The following is a 25,880-nucleotide window of genomic DNA, read 5'->3' on the forward strand; positions in this document are numbered from 1 at the left end:
CAGGCCCTTCACAATTTTCTCCAACTCCTCACCAAACAGGAGAAGGCCTTGAAAGGGCAACTTCACCAACCTTTGCTTAGAGGCCATGTCCGCCGCCCAATGCCGTAGCCAAAGAAGATGGCGAGCCGCCACTGCTACTGCCATGTGTTTAGCCGAAGCTCTGACAATATCATAAAGGGCGTCAGCAAGAAAGGACAAGGCCGACTCCATCCGTGGAGCCACATCTGAAAAGGGCTCCGCTCCATCACCGGGCTGTTCCACTGCCTGTTGCAACCAAGCCAGGCAGGCTCTAGCAGCATAACAACTGCATGCAGACGCCCGAATAGTGACACCTGCAATTTCAAATGACCGTTTAAGTGCTGATTCCAGTCTACGGTCTTGAATATCTTTCAGGGCAACACCTCCTTCAACAGGGAGGGTAGTTCTCTTTGTCACAGCTGTGACTAGGGCATCCACTTTAGGCATAGCAAAGCGAGCCATATGCTCCTCACTCAGAGGGTATAATTGCCCCATAGCCCTGGAAACTTTCAAAGGTCCCTCGGGGTCAGCCCATTGAGCCGAAATAAGCTCTTGGATGGAGTCATGCAAAGGAAAGGCTCGAGCAGGCTTTTTGGTACTAGCCATCCTAGGATTCACAGAGGAGGCTGTGCCACTGGCAGGGTCCTCAATAGAGAGAGCCTGCAGGGCATCAGAAATAAGCGCTGGCAGCTCATCACGGTGGAAAATCCTCACCGTGGAGGGATCGTCCAGATCCTGAGTCACTTCTGCACCAGACTCTGGCTCCTCAGACCATGAAGACCTGCCAGAGTCCTCCGAATCCTTGCAGCCCGACCACGGGGGGGGGGAGGTGCAGCACTCTCTGAAGGGGAATGAGCCCTTCTGCGCTTCATATTCTGCCAATTATCAGGGAATAACGCTTCAGAGAGCATACCCAGGCTAGAATCCACCGGGGGGGGGGGGGGGGGGGGGCATTAGAAGAGGCCTGTGCCGGGCTTTGTGGGAGAGCTCTTTTAAGCATGTATGCTTTATGCATTAATAAGACAAAATCAGGGGAGAAAAACTCACCCTGGGCACCCGGATCTCTGCCGGGGCTAGTAGCTCCCATATCAGCCTCACTCCGAGGCCTCCCCCCGGGCTCAGGACTCTCCGTCTCAGCGGAGGTCGCACCATGTGGTAAATTCAAAATGGCGCCCGCTGCCAGTTCAGAGCGCAAAGAATCGTCACTCGCCATGCTCGGGCCAGCTCTAACGTCTGTACAGCACGATTTACAGAGCCCTGCTGCTGACCTGCGCTTGCCACACTTGGAACAGCGCTTTACTGTCTCCGCAGCCATCGTCGAAAACGGCGGTAAAATTCAAAATGGCGGTTCGCGCCAAAATCGCCCCGATCGCGGGCCCACCCCGGAGGAGTCAGAAAACACTCTTACCTCACTGGACCGAGTATCACAGCTCCGGTCCCACAGAAAAAGGCAAGGAAAAACCTCTGTTCCCTTTTTTTTTTAAATGCTGTGAGGAAAGCAGAGGTAAATAGAACTCCGGAGACTCAGGTGAGTGGGAAAGGCAGGGAAAGGGCGAACCTATGTGCCTGCATCCACTGTTGGTGGGGAAGGACAGGGAAAGCTAAGCAATGTGTCCACATCCACGGAGGTATGGGTAAGGCAGGGAAAGGGCGAACCTATGTGCCTTTAAAGTGAAGCTGCTATAGCCTCCAACACCCCTGCTAACAACTGGCAAAAGCACAGGAGCAACCTCCAGGCAGATTTTAGATGGAGCTCGAAGAAGCTGCAGCCACTCTGCTAGGGGAGATAGAGAATACTGAAGAGAGGCAGTGGAGCAAGCTGGTATGAGGCACTGAAAAAAAGTGTGCTCTCTATCTCCCTCTGCTGGTTGATGGACACAACCCATCTGTAATGGCTGCATCTGCTTGATGACAAGGAAAAAGACATAACATTCTCATTTTTGTTTTCCATTCCTCTCCTAATAACTCCTAACATTCTATTTGCTTTCTTAGACACCACCACATACTGAGCAGAGGGTTTCAAAGTATCATCAATGAAGACACCTAGATCCTTTTCCTAATGTGAAACCCTGCATCACGTAGCTATAGTTTGGGTTTCTCTTTCCCACATGCAACACTTTGCAACTGCTAACATTAAACGTCACCTGCCATTTGGATACCCAGTCTCATAAGGTCCTCTTCCAATTTTTCACAATCCTCTTACAATTTAACATTTTGAATAACTTCAACAAATTTAATTACCTCCCTAGTTATTCCCATCTCTAATTTATTAATATGTTAAAAAGCTGCAGTCCCAGCACAAACCCCTGGGGAATCCCAGTATCCATTGAGAATACTAATCATTTAACCCAACTCTGTTTTCTATCTTTTAACCAGTTTTTAATCCACAATAGGACATTATCTCCTATCCCATGACTTTCTAATTTCCTCAGGAGTCTTTCATGAGGTACTCTGTCAAATGACTTTTGAAAATCCAGATACATAATATCGACTGGCTCACCTTTACCCCACACTTTTATTCATTCCTTTGAAGAAATGTAGTAGATCGGTGAGGCAAGATTTCCCTTGACTATATCCATGTTGGCTTTGTCTCATTAATCCATGTTCATGCATATGCTCTGTAATTCTTTTTGTCCAGCACCAACATCTTGCTCACTGGTCTATAATTTCCTGGATCACCTTGAACTCTTCTTAAAAAATAGTGTTACATTGGCTACTCTCCAATCTTCCAGTACCATGCTTGATTCTAAAGACTCTATCAGTACTCTGTGATGTATACTCTTCAATTTGCCCATTGCTTTCCAACTTTTTCCAGATATTCCCACCCAGACAACGCCTCAAGATAATCCCCATCTGATTTTTTTGTTTTATTAAGTCTAGAACCTTAACTTTTGAATGAAACCTCTCCACACCTATCTAGCTATATAAATGACAAGTGACCGACTCACCCACAAATGCGCAGTAGAGACTTCCCTCTCTGTCCCACCCTCGCGTCAAGATGTGATGACGTCAGAGGGTGAAACAGAGAGGTAAACGGACGCTGCTGCTAGAGCCTGGAGACAAGCAACATTGCAAGTGCACCAACCTCCACCCACCCCCATCCCCGACGTCGCCGCTCCTGCCCCCCTCCGTATTGGGCCCCCTGCACTGACATGACAGCACCTCTCACCTCCTTGTGGAAGCGCTGCAGGCAGTAGCAGAGCGATCTGCTGCTGCCTGTAGCACTTTCACACGGAGGTGAGAGGCGCTCTCATGTCAGTGCAGGGGGCCCGGCATGGAGGGGGGCGAGAGCAGCGGCAAGGAGGGTTGCTGAACATGGGGAAAGAGCAGGGCAGAGAGTAGGGTTGGTGGACAGGGGGAGGCCAAGGGAAAGAGGAGGGTTGCTGGATATGGGGGGAGGCCAAGGGAAAGAGGAGGGTTGCTGGATATGGGGGGAGGGCTGCTGGACATGGGGGGGGAGGGCAGGGGAGAGAGCAGGGTTTGTGGACGGGGGAGGCCAGGGGACACAGGAGGGCTGCTGGACATGGGGGGGGAGAGGGCAGGGGAGAGCGCAGGGTTGCTGGACATGGATCGGGGGAGGGGAGGTCAGGGGAGAGAGGAGGTTTGCTGGACATGGATGGATGGAGGTGAGAATTATTACATTTTGCAAAACACAAATCTCACCCGTTTTAACGGGCTTAACGGCTAGTCTTAATATAAAACCACACCATCTGGTGATCACTAGATGCCAGATGATCACATACTATAACATTAGAAACACACTCTCCATTAGTAAACACTAAGTCCAGTATGGAAGAGCACATTACCACAGACAGGTAATAGAAATGAACATATTTCTGTGGGCACCGGGTAACATCTGAGCAAATACCACAAGCAGGCACACTGTGGTCTAGCCCTAAACCGACCATAGAAATTTCAGGGACAATAGTGGACATCTTTGAACTGCAGTAAAAACAATGCTTGAAGCCACTGGAACTTTTGGTCACTAGGAGGAAAGAGAAGCACAATCAAAATTCAAAAATGGTTGGGTAAGAAGGCTGCATAGGAGATGGGAGGAGGTAGAAACAAACTTAAAGCATTCCAAAAAATTAGAAACTATAAGGACTTCACTGAGATCAAAAGACCAGAAGCAGACTGAGGAAAGCTGATCACAAAACACACTGATATTTCTCATCAGAGAAATGGATTCAACTGTCACAGAGAATGATAAAAAGGACTACAGGCTCCATAATATGGTGTGCAGATGGAGGGGTGGGAGAGCGGGACACATGCATATCCAGTAACACTTTCCAAGCTTCTCTACAGCCCTCCAGGATAGTCTATGTTAGCACTATTGTGTGACCTCATCCACTTCTGTGGCAGATTGTACCCGTTTGTCCTCAAAGGTTAAAAAAACAAAAAAAAAGCATGATAGTAGGGACCAATGGACATCTCTAGATGACCGTTTTCTTATTGAAAACACCCCTAAATAGCGTCAACCACTTCAGGGAAAAATAATGCTACTACCTGGCAGTTCAAAAATGAGGGAAAACTAATTACTAGAAAGCAAGGGCTGTAATAATTGCTAAGCACTGGTACAAAAAATGAGTGCATCTTCCAGCCCTGCTGTACATGGTAATGAACAAAAATGAAAATATCAGTCTAAAGGTGAGCACTCTGTCTTCTCTTCTGAAAAGCAGTGCGCAGCAGTAATTTACAAACTGTTCATTAAGAACATTGATGTTATCCAGGTAAACTTTAATGGGTTTTAAATGCCAGCCTTAATCTATAAAGGTCTTGAAGAGATCTGTGAAATTGCATTTGAGAAAACAATCGTTTTTGTATACAAAAAAAAAAAAAGATACCTTACAAACTTCTCACAAACTTTTTGTTTTATTTACAATATGAAGCTGCGAGCTGGTGGTACAGTGTCTGGCAAGCTTCCTTCTCTCTCTGAGGAGGGAGAGAAAATTCCAGCAGAGTTGACTGAGCTACTGCACGCCCATAGATCACTGAGGAAAGCACGTGAAAATGTTACTAGAGATATTGCTGCTTGCTTTTACAATTTTCAAGTGAAAGAGGAGGTCATGAGAGCGGCCTGCAAAAAGGATCCACTTATATTGAACACCTACTACACTTTATCACTATATCAAGATGTGGCTGCCTCTACTTTAAGATGCCGTGGTGAACTGCATTGCCTCACTGAAAAATTAAGAGAGGAAAGTGGGCACTACAGATGGCAGTTCCCATTTGCCTTGGTGTTCACTTGTGATGGGTAGTTACACAGGATTCGATCTCGAGAGAAGGGAATGAAGTTTTGCCCGCAGGAGGCCTCGGACCTGGAAGTTGGGGCAGTTTCTGTTTCCACACAAAAAATCCAAGCTAGGTCTCCAACAGCAAGAGTTGCCGTCTGCAGTGCCAGGCCTCAGCAACTGGCCTCCTGGGGGCTCCACTCCAGTGATTTGTTTCTGCTTTCCATGAGGGGCAAGTCTCTGGAGGTTTTCCCTGAAATGACCCTGTGGAGCCAGGGGGTTTTTTGGATGGGACTTTTCTACCACATCTCTTTTCTGTTTTGGTTAATGGGAACCACTAGCACAGTGATAAAAGAGGTCCTTAACAGGTTATTGCTGTGGAGAATTCCCGGTTAGCTCTAAAAATAAAGCCAGCAATGTTGGGAGCATTCCGAGGGTTTGACCAGTTAAGTCCTGATATTTGAAACTTAACCAGTCAGGCTTAATGGCCAAATAAGGCCAGATAAAATGCAGGCCTATCTTTGCCCATTAAGCCATGGCCGGTTAAGTCTGACTATCTACTTAACTGGTCATGCACTAGCTGGTGTTGAAAAACCTGGATATTCAATACTGGTCACCGAAAACAGCCCGGCATCTAATATCCGGGTTGAACACTGGCAGTGGGCAGTTCAAGCGCTGCCCCACTACCAGCTGAATATTGGGGAGCCTATGTTTCTGTAATTAGTTTTTCTTATATTTACTATACATAGTAGGAATCAGACAGTAGAAAAATAGAGGAGTTGGATTCAAAAGTTTGGTGTCCCAACTCCACAGCCCTGCTCGACACTAAAGCAATATGAGAAAAGGCTGCCCTTACCTCTGAAGGTCACGGAGCTCGCTGTGCGGCGAGGGTGCAGGGTTAAGCCTCAGGAAATTCTGCTTCAGATTCAGGTGCGTAAGGTCCTGGCTATAGAAAAGGTTGGCAGGAAGGTGCTCCAGACTGCAGCACGAGAGATCCACTGAGCTGATACGCTGTGAAGCAACCTGAAATTAAAAAAAAAACAACATTTAAGTTGCTTTTTTATTTAGTTCTTATTCCCCTAGATAGCTATGACATTACATTAAAAAAAAAAACAACAACTTACCCCAAACATTTGTAGAATAGAAGCACCACCAGACATCAACACAATTCAACCAGTAAAACCCTAAACTGAAGACGCCCTTCAACAAAATCAAGCAGCCAGATTTTCACCATCTTGCAAAAGGACAATCACTACATTTCCTAGCTTCACTTGGTAACTGATTCAAATCAGCCTATGTGTTTGCCTCTTTTGGCCCAGCAATTCTAAAACAGATGGGTGTTTCATGAATCTGCATACTAACACATACGTAAACCATGTAAAACTACTGCTTATTACTATTCTTTTATAAACTTTCTATCATGAACAAGACTACAATCAAAGTCTGTATTAAACCACAGAAATAGTAGCAAAGTAATTGTGTGCTAAGCTGGAAGAAAAAATAACCATCAGGAGAGGAATTTCTAGTGGTCAGAGCTTAAAACGACTATTCAAAAAGAGTCCTAGCATAAATGCAAAACTATCTTCTGTCACTGAGTTATTCCAAGTCCATAAGATTGTCTCTTAATTTAGCCTTCCTGGTCAGCATATAAGCTATACATATAAGCACACCCTTAAGACACTACTTTATGGCTCGTATCAGTGTTACCCAGCATCTATTCTAAGTATACCTGCTTGTGGCCCAGTAGGACACCGTACTGCTATTAAGAAATCCACCAAGAGAAATTACAAAACCATTAAAAAAAAGAGCCTAGCTTCTTCAGGTTTGATTATTCCAACACAACTTCAGAAGAAACGAAAAGAATAAATACGCCTGCAATTAAGAAGGCAATGCTATAAAACAATTTTATAAGTAATTGCCATACTACAGCAAATGTTTATTGTACCAAGATTTTGTAAATTGATCTGAAAGTAGAATAGTAGAATATAACACTTGCTGTAACAAAATACACTACAAGCACAGTTAGTAAGGTAACTTGGGACAAACTCTCTGTCCTTAAGACTCTCACCAAGTCTTTTTAATCTGATCAGATGTATATAAATATTTGGGATATTAGCTTAAGACCGTACTTTACGTTAGGATCAAGATGTCTTACTGTATATTTATAGATTTTTTTTCCTTAAAGTCTATTTTGATTTAATGTTTATAATTGATGAGTTTTGTAATGTAATTGTTTAAGACTTATTTTTATTCTGGTCTTTTATAATGTATAGAAGTGTTGCAATACTTTTTGCTGCATCTGATTTTTCTCCTTGTTTAGCATGTTTAGCAACCATGGGAAATTATTAAAATTAAATTTAAAAAGCCATATGCATGCCTTCTGGTAAGGGCCAGAGGAGAAGTTTCTCATCTGTTTAAGGTGCAGGGCTAAGGTGAACTAATGGCTTATGCCCATTGACCAGCAGGTGGAGAAAAAGAGAACTAATGAGCTGTGCTTTATATAGTTCTGTACAGCCAGCTTCAGCCAGTATTTGTCAACTAAGCAGTGGAAGTGTGACTGAGGGGCTGATGCACAAGTTTTCCGAGCTTGCAAAATTTGTTTAGACTGGTTGCAGTTGGTCTAAAACAAATTTTATTAAGCGGGTAATGCACAAAGGTATTTTCCATGGCTCTAATGCATGTCGTTAGCTCCCGAGAACCCTATGCAAATGAAAAGATATAGTGGAATTAGAAAAGGTACAGAGAAGGGCGATGAAAATGATAAAAGGGATGGGACGACTTCCCTATGAGGGAAGGCTGAAGTGGCTAGGGCTCTTCAGCTTGGAGAAAAGATGGCTGAGGTGAGATATGATAGAGGTCAATAAAATGAGTGGAGTGGAATGGGTAGATGTGAACCGTTTGTTTTACTCTTTCCAAAAATACTAGGACTAGGGGGCATGCGATAAAGCTACAAAGTAGTAAATGTAAAACAAATCTGAGAAACATTTTCTTCACTCAACATGTAATTAACCTCTGGAATTTGTTGCCAGAGAATGTGGTAAAGGCGGTTAGCTTAGCGGGGTTTAAAAAAAAGGTTTGCCCGGCTTCCTAAAGGAAAAGTCCATAGACCATTATTAAATTGACTTGTGGAAAATCCATTGCTATTTTTGGGATAAGCAGCATAAAATGTATTGAACTTTTACGGGATCTGGCCAGGTATTTGTGACCTGGATTAGCCACTGTTGGAAACAGGATGCTGGGCTTGATGGACCTTTGGTCTGTCCCAGTGTGGCAATACTTATGTACTAATTACAACAAGCATTCCACGTGACACACAGAAAGGAGTGCCTAGATTTAACAAGCTAGATTTTACAGCTGCTCTGGAGCTACCTTGAGAGGAGGGAAAGAGGAAGCTGCCTGTGCTCCCACCTCGCTGCACTTTCCCATAAAAAATCCCTGGTGGTCCAATGGAGCCCCCCTCCTGAACCCCCCACATCAAAAAATCCCTGGTGGTCTAGAGGAACCTCTCCCGACCCCCAAAAAACCCTGGTGGTCCAATGAACCGTTCTCAAGTCCCCCCTCATATTGACCCTATCCTCTCACATTCAAAATGTTGGAAGCAAGAGGGCAGGAGCAAAATCTCCTGCCTCCTGCCTGTGGGCCTGCCATTTGCAAAATGGCGTTTAGCCCCTGCCCGGTGAATCTTGGTATACACTGGGAAGGTACTGTGGAGGGGGATCACTAGAGTGAGGGTGGCTCGAGAGGGGTCCATTAGACCACCCAGGGTTTTTTTTGGGACAGGGTCATCAGGAGAGGGTCCACCGGACCACCAGGGATTTTGTGGAAGGGGAGAGGGGCACTTTTGAGTTGCACGGGGGGGGACTCAAGAGGGTGTCCACTGGACTCCAGTGGACCCAATTTCAACACCCCACCCACACCCTGCACAACTAGTCAAAGGCATTTGTCAGCGTCGAGTCATAAACAGCAACCGATGCACAAAGAGGGATCTGTGATTCTCATTTGCATGCCACCCCCTTTGTGCATCGGTCACTGTTTGCGACTTATTAACTTCTCGCAGGGTTGCTGTTTTTAACGGGGTACTTTGTGCATCGACACCCAAGATATAAAGAAAAGCTCCTGCCTCCTAGCAAAACCAAACAACTAAAAAAAAAAAAAAAAAAAAAAAAAAGAAGTAGAAAACATGTGCCTTGGATTCAATGAACCAGAAATATGTGCAGACGAAACAGCAATGTGGAAGGGAGAGTTCTGGACTGATCCTGTGGGACTAAAGGAAAGAAAATCATCATCAGGTAAAATTTAATTTTTTCTTCTATTACATCACCAAAGGATCAGTCCAGACTTATGGAATGTAGAAAGCAATCCTTAAATAGGGCCTGGCTGAGAAAAGTGGAGATTATACTTGGCTTTGAAAGAAGTGTCTGCCTTAGCTCCCAAATCCATATGATAATGCTTAGAGAAGAGACCCAAGGAGCTGAACGATAGATATCTTCCAACGTGATCGCCTAAGCCTCCGTGAGAGAAGTAGCGCGTGCCTTAATATTTAAAGGAGCCGACTTGCCCATCAACAAGTATACCATAGAAATAGCATCCTTCAACCATCTAGCTACAGTCTGTTTAGAGACCTGCAAACCACATGGATCTATACTGGGACTGGTGCTATTTAACATATTTAGAAATGATCTGGAAAATGGAACAAGTGAGGTGATTAAATTTGCAGAGGACACAAAACTATTCAAGGTTGCTAGAACACATGCACTCTATGAAAAATTGCAGGAAGCCACAAAAAGGACAAGATGGTACAAACGACGGAAATCATTGTTAAATTTTAAGTATCTCAGAGATCGCTTGGCATCTAACAGATGCAAAGAAGAGTATTCCAATCCATAATCCTCTCTTTAAAAGGATGGCAGGAAAACAGTCTTGAGGTGAAAGGAGGATCTGTGTGGACAGAAACACCTGCCTCTGAAAACAGCAGAAAGGGGTCCATACAAGGCAATGCTTGAAGCTCTGAAATTTTCTTAGCCAAGGATAATGCAATGTCTTTAAAAGGTAAGCTCCTTAGTGGCCTTAGCTAAAGGTTCAAATGGCTCGCAGAACCAAATTCCACTGTGGACAATCCTTGAGATTGGAGTTAACTAGTAAGGTAATTAAATTTGCTGATGACACAAAGTTATTCAAAGTCATTAAATCGCAGGAGAATTGTGAAAAATTACAAGAGGACCTTACGAGAATGGGAGACTGGGCGTCTAAATGGCAGATGTGTAATGTGAGCAAGTGCAAATTGATGCATGTGGGAAAGAGGAACCCGAATTGTAGCTAGGTCATGCAAGGGTCCACTTTAGGAGTCACAGACCAAGAAAGGGATCTAGGTGTCGTCGTTGATGATACATTGAAACCTTCTGCTCAGTCTGCTGCTGTGGCTAAGAAAGCAAATAGAATGTTAGGTATTATTAGGAAAGGAATGGAAAACAAAAATGAGGATGGAGTGGCCTAGTGGTTAGGGTGGTGGACTTTGGTCCTGGGGAACTGAGGAACTGAGTTCGATTCCCGGCACAGGCAGCTCCTTGTGACTCTGGGCAAGTCACTTAACCCTCCGTTGCCTGCCGCATTGAGCCTGCCATGAGTGGGAAAGCGCGGGGTACAAATGTAACTAAAATAAAATAAATAATACCTTTGTACTGCTTCATGGTGCAACTCCAACTCGAATAGTGTGTCCAATTCTGGTCGCCGCATCTCAAAAAAGATATAGTGGAATAAGAAAAGGTACAGAGAAGGGCGACAAAAATGATAAAGGGGATGGGACGACTTCCCTATGAGGAAAGGCTAAAGCGGCTAGGGCTCTTCAGCTTGGAGAAAAGCCAGCTGAGGAGAGATATGATAGAGGTCTATAAAATAATGAGTGGAGTTGAACGGGTAGATGTGAAGCGTCTGTTCACACTTTCCAAAAATACTAGGACTAGGGGGCATGCGATGGAAGCTACAATGTAGTAAATTTAGAACGAATCAGAGAAAAAATTTTTCTTCACTCAACGTGTAATTAAACTCGAATTTGTGGCCAGAGAATGTGGTAAAGGCAGTTAGCTTAGCGGAGTTTAAAAAAGGTTTGGATGGCTTCCTAAAGAAAAAATCCATAGACCATTATTAAATGGACTTGGGGAAAATCCACTATTTCTGGGATAAGCCGTATAGAATGTTTTGTACTTTTTGGGGATCTTGCTGGGTATTTGTGACCTGGATTGGCCACTATTGGAAACAGGATGCTTGACTTGACCTTTGGTCTTTCCTAGTATGGCAATACTTATGTACTTGTGAAGAGGATGACAAAGATGAACAGCCCCTTTCAGAAAATGGACCACATCAGGATAAGCCATGATAGAAGAGAGCTGAATGTAACAGCAGGATAAAGCTGCCACCTGAACATTAAGAGAGTTAAGAGCTAGACCCTACTTTAGTCTAATCCTTTGCTTTCAAAGTTCTAAAGCAACCTAATTTTCTGTCCATAGATGGAAACCCCAGCAAATCACTCAAACCCTTGGAATTTAAACCAAATATTGATTTGAATATTAAGCAAAGGATTTTAAATCAATACACTGTCAACCAAAATCTCAAAAAATAGGAGATTCACTATCAAAACATTCAACACTACTTATTAGCCTAATAGCAGTGTTCTGCATCAGCCGTAAATGATTTAACAACTTAACTGAAATGAACTCCTCTGAATAACATTTCTTCCTCAACCACATCCTTTCAAAAGCCAGGCAATAAGACCAAAGGGGGAGGGATCCTCCATGAGAATTGGACTTTGCTGCTTTGTGCCTGCCTGCTCAAAAGGGCCTGCTTTATCAGTTATCTGGAGACAAACCAGATCCATATACCAGGGACATCTGGGTAGCATGGTGCTACCAGGACACCCCCCCCCCAGACAAAGAGCTATGCATCTTAGAGTTCTGCTTGTCATTGGCAATGGCAGGAAGACAGAGAAGACCTGACATGGGCCAAGGCTGGACTAAAACATCTATTCCCATGGACTGTATCTACCCTCCTGCGACTGAAGAAGCCATGAAGTTGAGCAGTGGCCCACTGTGTTGTGATAAGAACGCTTCCCTGGAAAGTTGGCATTCTCCCGGATCTAAGGAAACTATGCTTATCACTTCCACAGTATGAGAGGTTGATAACAGGAGAATGTTCAATTCCTGTCACTGAAACAGAAGGTCAGCCTCCTGGGCAAGAGACACACTTCATTCCTCCCAGTCTGTTGACATAAGAAACTGCTGTCATGTTGTCCAAAAAACACCCTTAACGGTTTTGTTCCTGATGAGAGATGCGAACGTGAGCAGAGAATTCCTAATGGCTCTGAGTTCCAGCCTGTTGATAAACCAGCAGGCCTCCTCCAGAGACCACCACCCCTGCGCTGTGTGACGGAAATAATGTGCCCCCACCCTGTAAAGCTCACATCGGTTGTAACTAGGCATAAATGCTAGGTGGAAAGAGAGAGAGAGACCTGCTTAGAGGTTCTGAACTAAGAGCCACCAAGCCATGCCCATTCTGCCCTGAAGAGAAATAAGATCAATACTGGGCCAGACCAATGGTCCATCTAGCCCAGTATCTTGTTTCCAACAGTGGCCAAGCCAGATCACAAGGAAACCCAAATAATGGCAACATTCCATGCTACCAATCCCAGGGCAAGCAGTAGCTTCCCATGTCTGTGTCAATAGCAGACTATGGACTTTTCCTCCAGGATCTTGTCTAAACTTTCTTTTTAAACCCAGATACACTAATCACTGTTACTACATCCTCCAGCAAAGAGTTCCAGAGCTTAAAGTATTTCAATGTAACTTCATTGAGTGTCCCCTAGTCTTTGTACTTTTAGAATGAGTAAAAAGTCAATTCACTTCTACTCGTACACCACTCAGGATTTTGCAGACCTCAATCATATCTCCCCCTCATCAGTCTCTTTTCCAAGCTGAAGAGCCCTAACCTCTTTAGCCTTTCCTCATATGAGAGGAGTTCTGTCCCCTTTTATCATTTTGGTAGGTCTTTTTTGAACCCTAATTCTGCTATATCGTTTTTGAGATACAGCAACCAGAACTAAATGCATCAAGATGAGGCCACACCATGTAGCGGATACAGAGGCATTATAGTATTTTCAGTCTTATTTACAAACCCTTTCCTAATAATTCCTAGTATCCTGTTTGCTTTTTTGCAGCACACTGTACAGAAGATTTTAGCAAATTATCTATAGCAACACCTAGATATTTTTATTGGGTGCCTGACCCCAAGGTGGACCCTAGCATCAGGTAACTACGATTTGGATTATTCTTTCCAATGTGCATCACTTTGCATTTGTCTACATTAAATTTCATCTGTCATTTAGATGCCCAGTCTTTCAATTTCCTAAGGACTTCCTGCAATTTTTCACAGTCTGCATGTGTTTTAATAACTTTGAATAGTTGTGTGTCATTTGCAAATTTAATCACCACACATCATTCCATTTTCCAGATCATTTCTAAATATGTTAAATAGTACTGGACTCAGTACTGATCTCTGTGGCACTCCACTATTCACCTTCCTCCATTGAGAGAAATGGCCATTTAACCCTACCCTCTTTTCTGTCCAATAACCAGTTCCTAACCCACAGAAGAACATTGCCTCCTATCCCATGACTAATTTTCTTAGGAGTCTCTCTGAGGAACTTTGTCAAAAGCTTTCTGAAAATCTAGATATAGTACATCAACCGGCTCACCTTTATCCACAAGTTTATTCCTGCCTTCAAAGAAATGGCTGAACCCATGGTAACTCTGTCCCACTAAACCATGTTTGTTTATTTGTTCTGTAATTTTGTCAATTTGGCTTAGTATGTCCTCCAGGTTCACCAAGATTTTTCAGTTCTTCTACATCATCACTCTTGAAAACCATTTCTGGTACAGGTAGATCTCTTACATCTCCTTCCGTAAAGACAAAAGAAAATTTTTTCATTCAGTTTCTTCACTATGGCCTTGTCCTCACCAAGTGCCCCTTTTGTTCCTTCATGATCCAACGGTCCCATGGATTCCCTCGTATGCTTTCTGCTTCACACTAATAGATACAGAATGGACAGCAAACTTTTCCCTTCGCTGGAGAACAAAAAAGACAACAAAAACAACAAACCTACACTACGAGAGGCAAAATAGACCCACTAATATTCTGGCAACAATTATACACTGACAAATGGACAACACCTACAGACTCACCCCAATTTCTTCAAGAATGGGATAACAGATGCAGAACAATACTAGACAATATAGCGCCACTTCAAACCAGAACCTCACATAGAAAAAAACTCAATACCATGGTTTAACGAAGAACTGAAAGAACTAAAAATACAGGTCAGAAGATTAGAAAGAGCATGGAGCAAGAAAAAAAGATGAAAATACACTCAATGACTGGAAACAACTACAAAGAAAATACAAATACACTATCAGACAAACTAAAAGGACGTATTACAAAACCAAAATAGGACCAAACTACAAGGATACACACAAACTCTTCTCACTCGTAAACAATCTCCTAAACACTAATACGGTTACCTCCAACAACACAGATACCCCATCAGCAACCAATCTTGCAAATTACTTCAAGGAAAAAATCATAAAGCTCTGACTCATGATACCTACCAACATAACGGATTACACAAATATCCTTGAATGTCTAGACCCGAAACCCGGGGAATACCCAGCAGAACGCTTTCATCAAACAAAATCTCACATTGGCTCGGAAAATATGCCAAATCGCAATGCAAACTAGACATTTGCCCTAATAGTCTAATAAGATCTGCACCCAAACAATTCAAAGCAGACCTCACGACCCATGTAAATTACAGACTCCAAAATGGGCTCTTTCCCACGGATAAAGGAAACATCCTACTTACTCCGCTACCGAAAGATGCTAAGAAAAGCACAATGGACCTAACCAACTATCGCCCAGTAGCATCTATTCCACTTATAACCAAACTCATGGAAGGCATAGTGACGAAACAACATACTGAATACCTAAATAAACACTCAATCCTGCACGAGTCTCAATCCGGATTTCGGTCAAATCACAGCACCGAAACAGTTCTAGTGTCCGCAATGAACTCATTTAAACAAGCAATTGCAACTGGTAACAACATACTCCTCCTACAATTCGACATGTCCAGCGCCTTTGATATGGTTAATCATGAAATACTTTTACATATACTAGAATACTTCAGAGTAGGAGGCACAGTTCTCAAATGGTTCAAAGGATTCCTTACCACAAGATCATACCAAGTAACAATGAACGCGGATAGATCAATCCCATGGACACCTGAATGTGGAGTACCCCAAGGATCCCCCCCTCTCACCATCTCTATTCAACCTAATGATGATACCTCTAGCCAAACTCCTAGCCAATCAAAACCTCAACCCTTACATATATGCAGATGACATCACAATTTCCATCCCGTTCAAACATGATCTAAATGAAATCACCAACGAGATCAACCAAAGCCTCCAAATAATGCACACCTGGGCAGATGCATTCCAACTAAAACTTAATGCAGAAAAAACACAACATCTTGTACTTACCTCACAATATAACTGCCCAGACTGCCCAGAATATGGCCGTCAGACTCGTATATGGAAAAACTAAATATGAAAGTGCAAAACCCTTAAGAGAGAAACTTCACTGGCTCCCACTTAAGGAACGTATTGCATTCAAGATCTGCACGATTGTACACAAAATCATTCACGCAGACGCCCCAACCTACATGCTAAACCTCGTGGACCTACCTCCCAGAAACGCCACAAGATCATCTCACAAATTTCTCAACCTACACTTCCTCAGCTGTAAAGGACTAAAATACAAGCTGATGCATGCCACCACCTTCTCTTATATGAACACGCAGTTATGGAATGCACTACCCGCAGAACTGAAAACAATCAACAAAACAACTACCTTTCACAAATCTCTGAAGACATATTTCTTCAACAAAGCCTACAATGAGAACCTACAGCCCCACTAATCCACTTCACCAACCCATTCAAAGTTATGAAAGCCCACCTTCTATAAATACCCTAATAAATCCCTCCCTTCTCTTTCTTCCCTTAATTAATCTCTACACAATACTAACAATACTTGAAACACTTCGAAAACCATGTTAATAATACTATGTAAGCCACTTTGAGCCTGCAAATAGGTGTGATACAAATGCAATAAATAAATAAATTACACAAATAATGTAACTAAAAAGATGTTACTGTGAGTTTTTGCCTCTGCGGAAGTTTCTCTTTATCAATGCTTTGCATCTAGCTTGACAGTGCTTTTGTTGTTCTTCATTTGGGTCCTTTTTCCATTCCTCGGACATTCTTTTGGCTCTAAAAGCCTCTTTCACCTTTTAACTATGCTGGCTGTCATTTTCTCTTCTTTCCACCTTTATAAATATATGGAATGCATCTGGTCTGGGCTTCCAAGATGGCATTTTTAAACAATGCCCATGCCTGATTTAATGTCCTAACCTTTGCAGCCGATCCTGTTAGCTTCTTTTTTTTCCCTCGTTCTATCACATCACCCTTTCAAAAATTAAATGCTGCTACAGTTGATTTCCTTTGTGTCTTCATTCCAGATAATAGCTCAAATTTATGATCATTGTTTCCCAGTGGACCCAATACCGTTACCTCTTGTACTATACCCTGCACTCCACCAAAGAATAAATCTAAAATGGCTTCCCCTCTTGTCTGTTCCTGGACCAGTTACTCCAAATACTAGTTATTTATTACATCTAGGAATTTTACCTCCCTGGTGCTCCCTGATGTAACATTTATCCAGTCAATATTCAGATAATTGAAATCACCCATTATTATACTGTTGTCCAATTTGCCAGCCTTCCTAATTTCTGTAAACATTCTTCACCTGTCTGTTCGTTCTGTCCTGGCAGTCAGTAGTACAGCCCTATAAGAATACTCCTCTTCACACATGGCATTTCTCTCCATGATTCCATGCTGTTATCTGTTTCATGTAGACAGTGGGGGAAGGTGCTGCAATACTGAGAGCCATTTGGTAGGAGTATCATTTTGGTTAAAACAATTCTACCCCAGAAGGAAAGTGGCAAAGCCTGCCGTGAACAAAGATTTAGTGTCTTGTAATCAAACATTAATTCTATATAAGGCAGAAAGGTCCTGAGGGAAATAAAAACCTAGGTATTTGAAGGGCCCCTGAGACCACTGAAGTGAAACCCCCTCAATCGATGCTCCAGCTTTTCAGTCAGAGAGAGTGCCACCAATTTATCTGCATTAATCCGGAGGCCGGAAGGGCTTCCAAAATCGGTTACTATATCTAAAGTCCTATGGAGAGAAGTCTCGGGGGAAGTAAAGGCCACAAGAAGTTAGCCTATAGGACCAATCAAAACTCAATTCCCAATGGGTACTCTCCTCATCCAAGTATCCCCCAACAGTTTTAACGCTAAGGGTTTCACGCACAAAATTAATAGGATTAAGGGAGAGGGGGCAACCTTGCCAGGTCTTCCATCCAATGTTGAAACGGGAGGAGAGCACCCCATTTGTCAGGACCTGAGTCCAGGGATAGGCTCTTGTTTTTTTAAATTGCAATCAGGATACTTACATTGGAGATTTTTAAAAAAAAATAAAATCTGAGTATGAACTCCAAAGAATGGAACCGATAGACATGCTGCAGACTGCTCTACTAGCAACACACAGTAGAGTTCCCAGTAAGACAGAAGCCTAAACATGAGCAAACAAAACAACATCATTCTTCTCTCTTCTCAGTTTGAGCACCACAAAGAGGTTGCCTTAGGGTACTCTTTCAGCAGCAGAAGTTTCCAGATCTTTGCTTCTCCCATTATTGGCATAGCTTCTCTGCTTCCTCCAGCTGCTGACAGGGGATTACAAGAACTCAGCACTATGCCCGGAGGAGGGGGGGGGGGGGGGGGTGATGGCCTTGGTGATGCCACACAAGTTCTCTGAAGTTACTAAGATGCCTCTGCATATCAATTCTATGACCCAGCACATCCTGGGCATAAATGGAAAATTCTTTTTGCCCTTTTAAACGTCCGAGATTCAGGTACTTACATTTGAATGTGGTGGTCATCCCTCCACCCCTTAAATTCCAGAATAAAGGGCACAGAGCAGCTCATTTTTATTTTTTATAAAAGCCTTTAAGATGAAAAATTTGTTGTAAAAACATTAATGGAAGCACCATCTCTTCCCCTTCACTTGCAGTTGTTTAAAGATATTCCAGTTTTCCTTGTGTGGTTTATCGGATGGAAATTCTAATATGATATATTAGTTCCCTCACCCAGCTATCATAGCTAGCTGTACGAGTTGGTGGCAGTGGAGGAGCAGGTTGGTCTACAGAGTTCTTTAATTTGTGAAGGTCATATGCTATGCAAGATGGAGAGGAAACATTACCTCTGCCACACAGGTGTAACATATCTGTCCTTATGTACAAACTCCTGGGCTTTCCTGAGCAACACAGCTCTTGAAAATAAATAAAAGGAAGAAATGCTACGTGGCAGAGAATGTATTATCTTGGACATCTCTCTGAATATTAAATGGATACAACAGCAACGGATATCGGGAATAGAGTACAGCAGTGAGCCACTTACTCCAAAGAACATTCACGCCACTGTAGGCCCCCTCCAGGTCTACCTTAAGGATGCCCTGGTGGTCTAGGGCAGAACAGGCAGGAGCAATCCCGTCACTATTGCCTGTGCTGGCTCCAGGTTCAAAATGGCTTCTGTGACTTTTAGCAGATCTGGAAGAGATGGAAGTTAATGGGAGGTTATGACACCTCCTCCCCCCGAGTATCTATGAAGGGGCAGAGAAAACTGTGAAAGGTTTTGATAGTGCGGTCTCCTTAGCTGTTCCCTGGTATGGCAAGACAATACCACCAACTCCTCAGATCTTATTCTGCCAGTAGTAGTGGAAATCAAAAAGGTGCAGGATGGAAAACAAGCACTGGACACCTCAGTTCAAAACATCAATGAAATGAACTTCTTGTGCTTTTAAGATGGCAGGTGTGGTGGTGGGGGGGATTGAAGATGAATATAACCTTCTTGACCAGAAGCTAAAGCCCCAAACAAGTTACTAGACAGAATAAAGGGTTCTTCAGTTTGTCGTCATCTAATGGTAATATATTTCACATATAGAGCAGAGCCTCATGTGGCCTGCTGGGGGAGCTGACAAGCTTATACAGAGAGCAGGCAAGTTTCCAAATTAAGGTCTTGTACTCCAGACTTTGCTGTATAAAGGTTTATAAGTGTAGTACAGCCTTAGATGGAAATAACCTTTTTTTTTTTTTTTTTTTAATGGTTGTTTACCTCCCTATTGCTAGGGCAGCAAGCCAAGGACACAAACTTCTGGGATAACCTAAGAGCCTTTCAATGAAGCATGTTGTGCTGACCCTCCCATGTTTGGCAAGAGAAATTTTAGCAAATGCCAGAAAGTGTCATTAAATTGAGTTGGATTTCTAGTAGTAGTAAACTGTGATCATGCATGGAGATATGCATCTCCTCTTTCCCACAACCTGGTTTATATACATTCTGGCCCTTACTTCATCTGATGGACTTACAGCTAGCGCAGAAAATAAAATCTCTGTTTTTAAACAAGTTTGGGACAGCACTGGTTCTTGAGTAACTTTTTCAGGTGCAGTGAAAAGGGAGTAGAGCAGTAGCATTAAATAGACAGATGGTACTGGATATATTTTCCCTTTATAGGCAGGATCTCATTTTTTTGTTCTTGGGCACTCACAGGCAGATCAAAAACAGCACTGTAATACTAGTGGCTGGAACAGCGCAGGGAAATAAAGCCCCGTTGATCAGAGATAATAATATGTAAACGTAGGCGTACTATTAGCTCTGGTCATCGGGGTGCTTCTGCAGGAGGATTGTGCCTGGACATGCGCCCAAGGTACATGACATAATAAGCATCTCTGAGACCTGGTGGAAGGAGGCTAACCAGTGGGACACTGTCATACCAGGGTACAAATTATATTGTAGTGATAGGGTGGATCGAATTGGTGGAAGGGTAGCATTGCATTTTAACGAGAGCCTTGAATCAAATAGATTGAAAATTCTGCAGGAAACAAAACACTTCTTGGAATCACTGTGGATTGAAATTCCATGTGTAAAGGGGAAAAGGATAGTGATAGGAGTGCACTAACGTCCGCCTGGCCAGGATCAACAAACGGATGCAGAAATGTTAAAGGAAATTAGGGACACAAACTGGGCAACACAATAATAATGGGTGATTTCAATTACCCTGATATTGACTGGGTAAATGTAACATCGGGACACGCTAGAGAGGTAAAATTCCTTGATGAAATCAAGGACAGCTTTATGGAGCAGCTGGTACAGGAACTGACGAGAGAAGGAAAAATTCTAGACCTAGTCCTTAGTGGAGCGCATGATCTGGTGCGGGAGGTAATGGTGCCACTTGATAACAGTGATCATAATATGATGAGATTTGATATTAGCTTTGAAGTATACATAGGAAATCAAATACGTTAGCGTTTAACTTTAAAAAAGGAGACTATGATAAAATGAGAAGAACGGTGAAAAGAAAACTTAGAGGAGTGACTGCGAGGGTCAAAAATTTACATCAGGCGTGGATGCTGTTCAAAAACACCATCCTGGAAGCCCAGGCCAAATATATTCCGCATATTAAAAAAGGAGGACGGAAGACCAAACGACAGCCAGCGTGGTTAAATAGTGAGGTGAAGGAAGCTATTAGAGCTAAAAGAAAATCCTTCAGAAAATGGAAGAAGGAACCGACTGAAAATAATAAGAAACGGCATAAGGCATGTCAAGTCAAATGCAAAGCGCTGATAAGGAAAGCTAAGAGGGACTTTGAAAAAAAGATTGCGTTGGAGGCAAAAAAAAAAACAAAAACCACATAGTAAAATTTTTTTAGAGGTATATTAAAAGCAGAAAGCCGGAAAAAGAATCGGTTGGACTGCTAGATGACAGAGGAGTAAAAGGGGCGATCAGGGAAGACAAAGCCGTAGCGGAGAGATTAAATGAATTCTTTCCTTCTGTCTTCACCGAGGAAGATTTGGGTGGGATACCAGTGCCGGAAATGGTATTCGAAGCTGACGAGTCGGAGAAACTTAATGAATTCTCTGTAAACCTCGAGGATAAAATGGGGCAGTTCTACAAACTGAAGAGTAGCAAATCTACTGGACCAGATGGTACTCACCCCAGAGTAGTGACAGAACTGAAAAATGAGCTTGCGGAGATTTTGTTAGAAATATGTAACCTATCCTTAAAATCGAGCGTGGTACCGGCAGATTGGAGGGTGGCCAATGTAACACCGATTTTTAAAAAAGGTTCCAGAGGAGATCCGGGAAATTATAGACCGATGAGTCTGACGTCGGTGCCAGGCAAAATGGTACAGACTATTATTAAGAACAAAATTACAGAGCATATTCAAAAACATGGATTAATGAGACAAAGTCAACATGGATTTAGTGAAGGGAAATCTTGCCTCACCAATCTACTACATTTCTTTGAAGGGATGAACAAACATGTGGATAAAGGGGAGCTGGTTGATATTGTGTATCTGGATTTTCAAAAGGCGTTTGACAAAGTACCTCATGAAAGACTCCAGAGGAAATTGGAGAGTCATGGGATAGGAGGTAGTGTTTTATTGTGGATTAAAAACTGGTTAAAAGATAGAAAACAGAGAGTAGGGTTAAATGGTCAGTATTCTCAATGGAGAAGGTTAGTTAGTGGGGTTCCCCAGGGCTCTGTGCTGGGACCGCTGCTTTTTAACATATTTATAAATGACCTAGAGATGGGAGTAACTAGTGAGGTAATTAAATTTGCTTATGACAAAGTTATTCAAAGTCGTTAAATCGCGGGAGGATTGTGAAAAATTACAAGCAGACCTTACGAGACTGGGAGACTGGGCGTCTACATGGCACGACGTTTAATGTGAGCAAGTGCAAAGTGATGCATGTGGGAAAGTGGAACCCGAATTATAGCTAGGTCATGCAAGGTTCCACATTAGGAGTCACGGACCAAGAAAGGGATCTAGGTGTCGTCGTTGATACGTTGAAACCTTCTGCTCAGTGTGCTGCTGCAGCTAAGAAAGCAAATAGAATGTTAGGTATTATTAGGAAAGAAATGGAAAACAAAAATGAGGATGTTATAATGCCTTTGTATTGCTCCATGGCACGACCGCACCTCGAATACTGTGTTCAATTCTGGTTGCCGCATCTCAAAAAAGATATAGTGGAATTAGAAAAGGTGCAGAGAAGGGCGACGAAAATGATAAAGGGGATGGGACGACTTCTCTATCAGGAAAGGCTAAAGCGGCTAGGGCTCTTCAGCTTGGAGAAAAGGCGGCTGAGGGGAGATATGATAGAGGTCTATAAAATAATGAGTGGAGTTGAACGGGTAGATGTGAAGCGTCTGTTCACGCTTTCCAAAAATACTAGGACTAGGGGGCATGCGATGAAGCTACAATGTAGTAAATTTAAAACGAATCGGAGAAAATTTTTCTTCACTCAATGTGTAATTAAATTCTGGAATTCGTTGCCAGAGAATGTGGTAAAAGGCTGTTAGCTTAGCGGAGTTTTAAAAAGGTTTGACTGCTTTCTAACGGAAAAGTCCATAGACCGATATTAAATGGACTTGGGGAAAATCCACTATTTCTGGGATAAAATGTTTTGTACATTGTTGGGATCTTGCTGGGTATTTGTAACCTGGATTGGCCACTGTTGGGAACAGGATGCTGGGCTCGATGGACCTTTGGTCTTTCCCAGTATGGCAATACTTATGTACTTATGTAATCCTCTTAGACAAGTTGAGAGGTCCAGGCTGTCAACAACAAAAAAAAAAAAGCCCAGACCTGTCAAACAAAATACAAGGCACTCACCCCTCATCTGGACACAAGTACAAAAATGATGGAATCTAATTAAAGCAAAATAAATTACATCATAGGTTGAGTGAGCTTTGATGGGAGCTTCAGAAGTTGGGAAGACCGATGCTGAGCAGACTTCTCCAATCTGGGTTCAATAAATGGCAAAGGCAGATCAGGATTCAAAGCTGGAGTGGGCTTCAACAGCAACTCCTTCAGTTGGAAAGTAGGACTGATGCCAGGCAGACTTCTACAGTGTGTGCCCCAGAAACGGTAACAGAGAGAGAGAGAGAAAGAGATTAAGTATGGCAGTATTTAATCTTGAAGAAGTGGAACCTATGCAGAGTGCAAGACACAACTCTGGCCACCTTGTTGGGCAGACTAGATGGACCATGCAAGGTCTTTATCTTTTGACATTTGTTATGTTACTATGACTAGCTAAGCTAAACTATTATGATACTAGGGCGTTGAGATGTACCAAGGGAGAAAATTTACATGACATCCTGTCCTCTCTCTATTTCCACCTTTGCCTTTATTTTTTCTTTCATCTCCTTTGTTGTTTAATACAGATGGATGTAAAAAACCAAAACAAAAAAATCAAATAGAAAAAGTGGAGGTTTCTCTATGTTACAGAATTGCTTAACATATAGAGTTATATAAGGTTTCAACTTGTAGTGTACTCAGCTCAGTTTATTTGGCATGTACAAGTACTGTTCCATGTGTGAAAATTTCAAGTCATTGTGTTATTGATGTTTAAATAAAGACCACTTTTAAATAATAATTAAAAAAGTACCTATGTTAGACATTTGGAATCTATCAGTAACATATTCACTTGTACGAATGTTGTAGTCAGTCTGTATTTGGAAGGTATGAGAGATGTAGTGCAGCTAGCATCTCAATGTCCTAGTATCTACCACAGGTAGAAAAATACTGGGTGCCCAAGCAACAGAATTTTCTTTCTTAATATTTGAATGGTCTTACGGACAAGTGGGCTAACATTTTTCACACATGAGGTGGCAGGCCCAGTTGTCCATGTGGCCAATGAGGATAGCACATTTAAACAAGTGGAAAAAACTGAGAAATTCAGTGGCTTTTAGCCAAGTTACTTGTCCACTGGTAAGTATCAGGGCTGCAAATTAATCGCAATTAACACTGCAACTAACGCATTTATTATTAACCATGATTTAAAAGTTTAATCAAAACTAATAATTAATCGTGTGCTGCCCATCTGTGCTCCCTCTCCCCCCCTTCATACATGGTCCAGCATCTCTCTCCCCTCCTGGGCCTGCCCACTACTCTCTAAGTCCCTCCTCCCCCACCAAGTGTACCTTTTTTTTTTTTTGGGGGGGGGGGGGGGGGAAGAAAGGGACTTAAGAGAGAACTGCAGGCAGGTCCGAGAGCAGAGGGAGAAATGCCAAACCGTGCAAGATATACCTAACCAGGGGGAGGCAGAGAAAATGTGTGGGCCCCCCCAGTCCACGCCTATGCCCCCCCAAAAAGACTGTCTATGACCCTGTCTTTGTGTGACTAAAAATTTTAATCAAAATGCAGCCCTAGTAAATACTGATGTCTTGATGCACTACATCCAAAATGCCACAAATCAGTTTAATTGAGGTTAGCCCACTTGTCTGTAAGACTATTTGTGAGGTCTGCAAGTGGAGAAAGTGTTACTGTAGCTTCAATTGTGTCATGGGAGAGGAGAAGCTGTTGTCATGACACTGGTTTGGCAAGGGAAGAGGGCAATCAATACTTTTTAAGTTAGGAGAAACACATTAGTTAGAAAGGAAGAAATTGAGCTAAGGAAAAAAAAAAAAAAAAAAAAAGGCCACCAGAAAAGAACCAGAAAAGTGAAAATAAAATGGAAAAACTACTTTTCTTCTTTATAATTTTCCTACCCATGCTCATGACTGGTTTTATTTTTCCTCCCTCTTCATGCCTATATCTGCTCAGGGATCCGATTGTCTTTCTACCCAATCGAGTGATTTTTCATCAGCGTGGAAGCCATGCTAATAGTGCCAAGACTTCCTTATCTATTCTTTCCCTTGTATGTGGTTTCTCCATTCTGGAGCCCATTCAGAAAGCCTTCCGTAAAAGCCAGCTCAGCATATGGATCTACCACGAAATTAAAGAACCCAAAATACCATGGCATGCTATAAGCAAACATGCAAATTACTGCCATATTAAAACTGTGGCTGTAATCCGCAGCTCACTACTAAATGTCACCCTTCCTGTCAGTTACTGTTATTGATTGGCTCAGGCTCTGACAGGAATGGAAACATTTTAGAAAAACCAAACTGCAAGCAAAAACGCATGCCATCAGTATTTTGCATCGAGCACCGTTTTTGGCACCAAATGAAGCAGCAAACTACAGAAGCACACTCTAAAATTTCACAAGAGGGGCCAGGGTGAAAGCCATGAATTAGAGCTTTGCACCAATGATCAGAGCAGGTTTCCCTAATGTGTGTTAAAAAAAAAAAATTGTGCCCAACACAGTAACCAAATAGCATGCAAATAAGTTGTGTACAAAAAAAAAGTGTGCAGACATGGAAGAGCACACCAGACGTGAGCACATGGGCTGCACTAGCAGTGGCTTTATTTTGCGCCCTGCTGCATGCACATACATCTGCAAATGTGCTGGAATGCTAGTCAGTAATTGCGCACACAGACTAGCATTCTAGCATATGCACAGGTGTTTGCACATAAAACCAATACCATTTTTGCAATACCAACATTATTATTATTACATTTGTCAACA

At 42.7% G+C, this 25,880-nt stretch overlaps 1 protein-coding gene across 1 annotated transcript in view; it reads right to left on the bottom strand.

Annotated features, from left to right (window-relative positions):
• Nucleotides 1-25,880, bottom strand: part of PHLPP1 (PH domain and leucine rich repeat protein phosphatase 1) — a 588,343-nt gene that overhangs the window by 222,079 nt on the left and 340,384 nt on the right. Inside the window, exon 4 of the mRNA XM_030207564.1 lies at nt 6,106-6,272. Coding sequence (XP_030063424.1) covers nt 6,106-6,272 — 167 coding nt within the window. The remainder of the gene's footprint in view (nt 1-6,105; nt 6,273-25,880) is intronic.

The sequence above is a fragment of the Microcaecilia unicolor genome, chromosome 1 (genome assembly GCF_901765095.1).
Source record: "Microcaecilia unicolor chromosome 1, aMicUni1.1, whole genome shotgun sequence".
In the NCBI taxonomy this organism is placed as follows: Eukaryota; Metazoa; Chordata; class Amphibia; order Gymnophiona; family Siphonopidae; genus Microcaecilia; species Microcaecilia unicolor.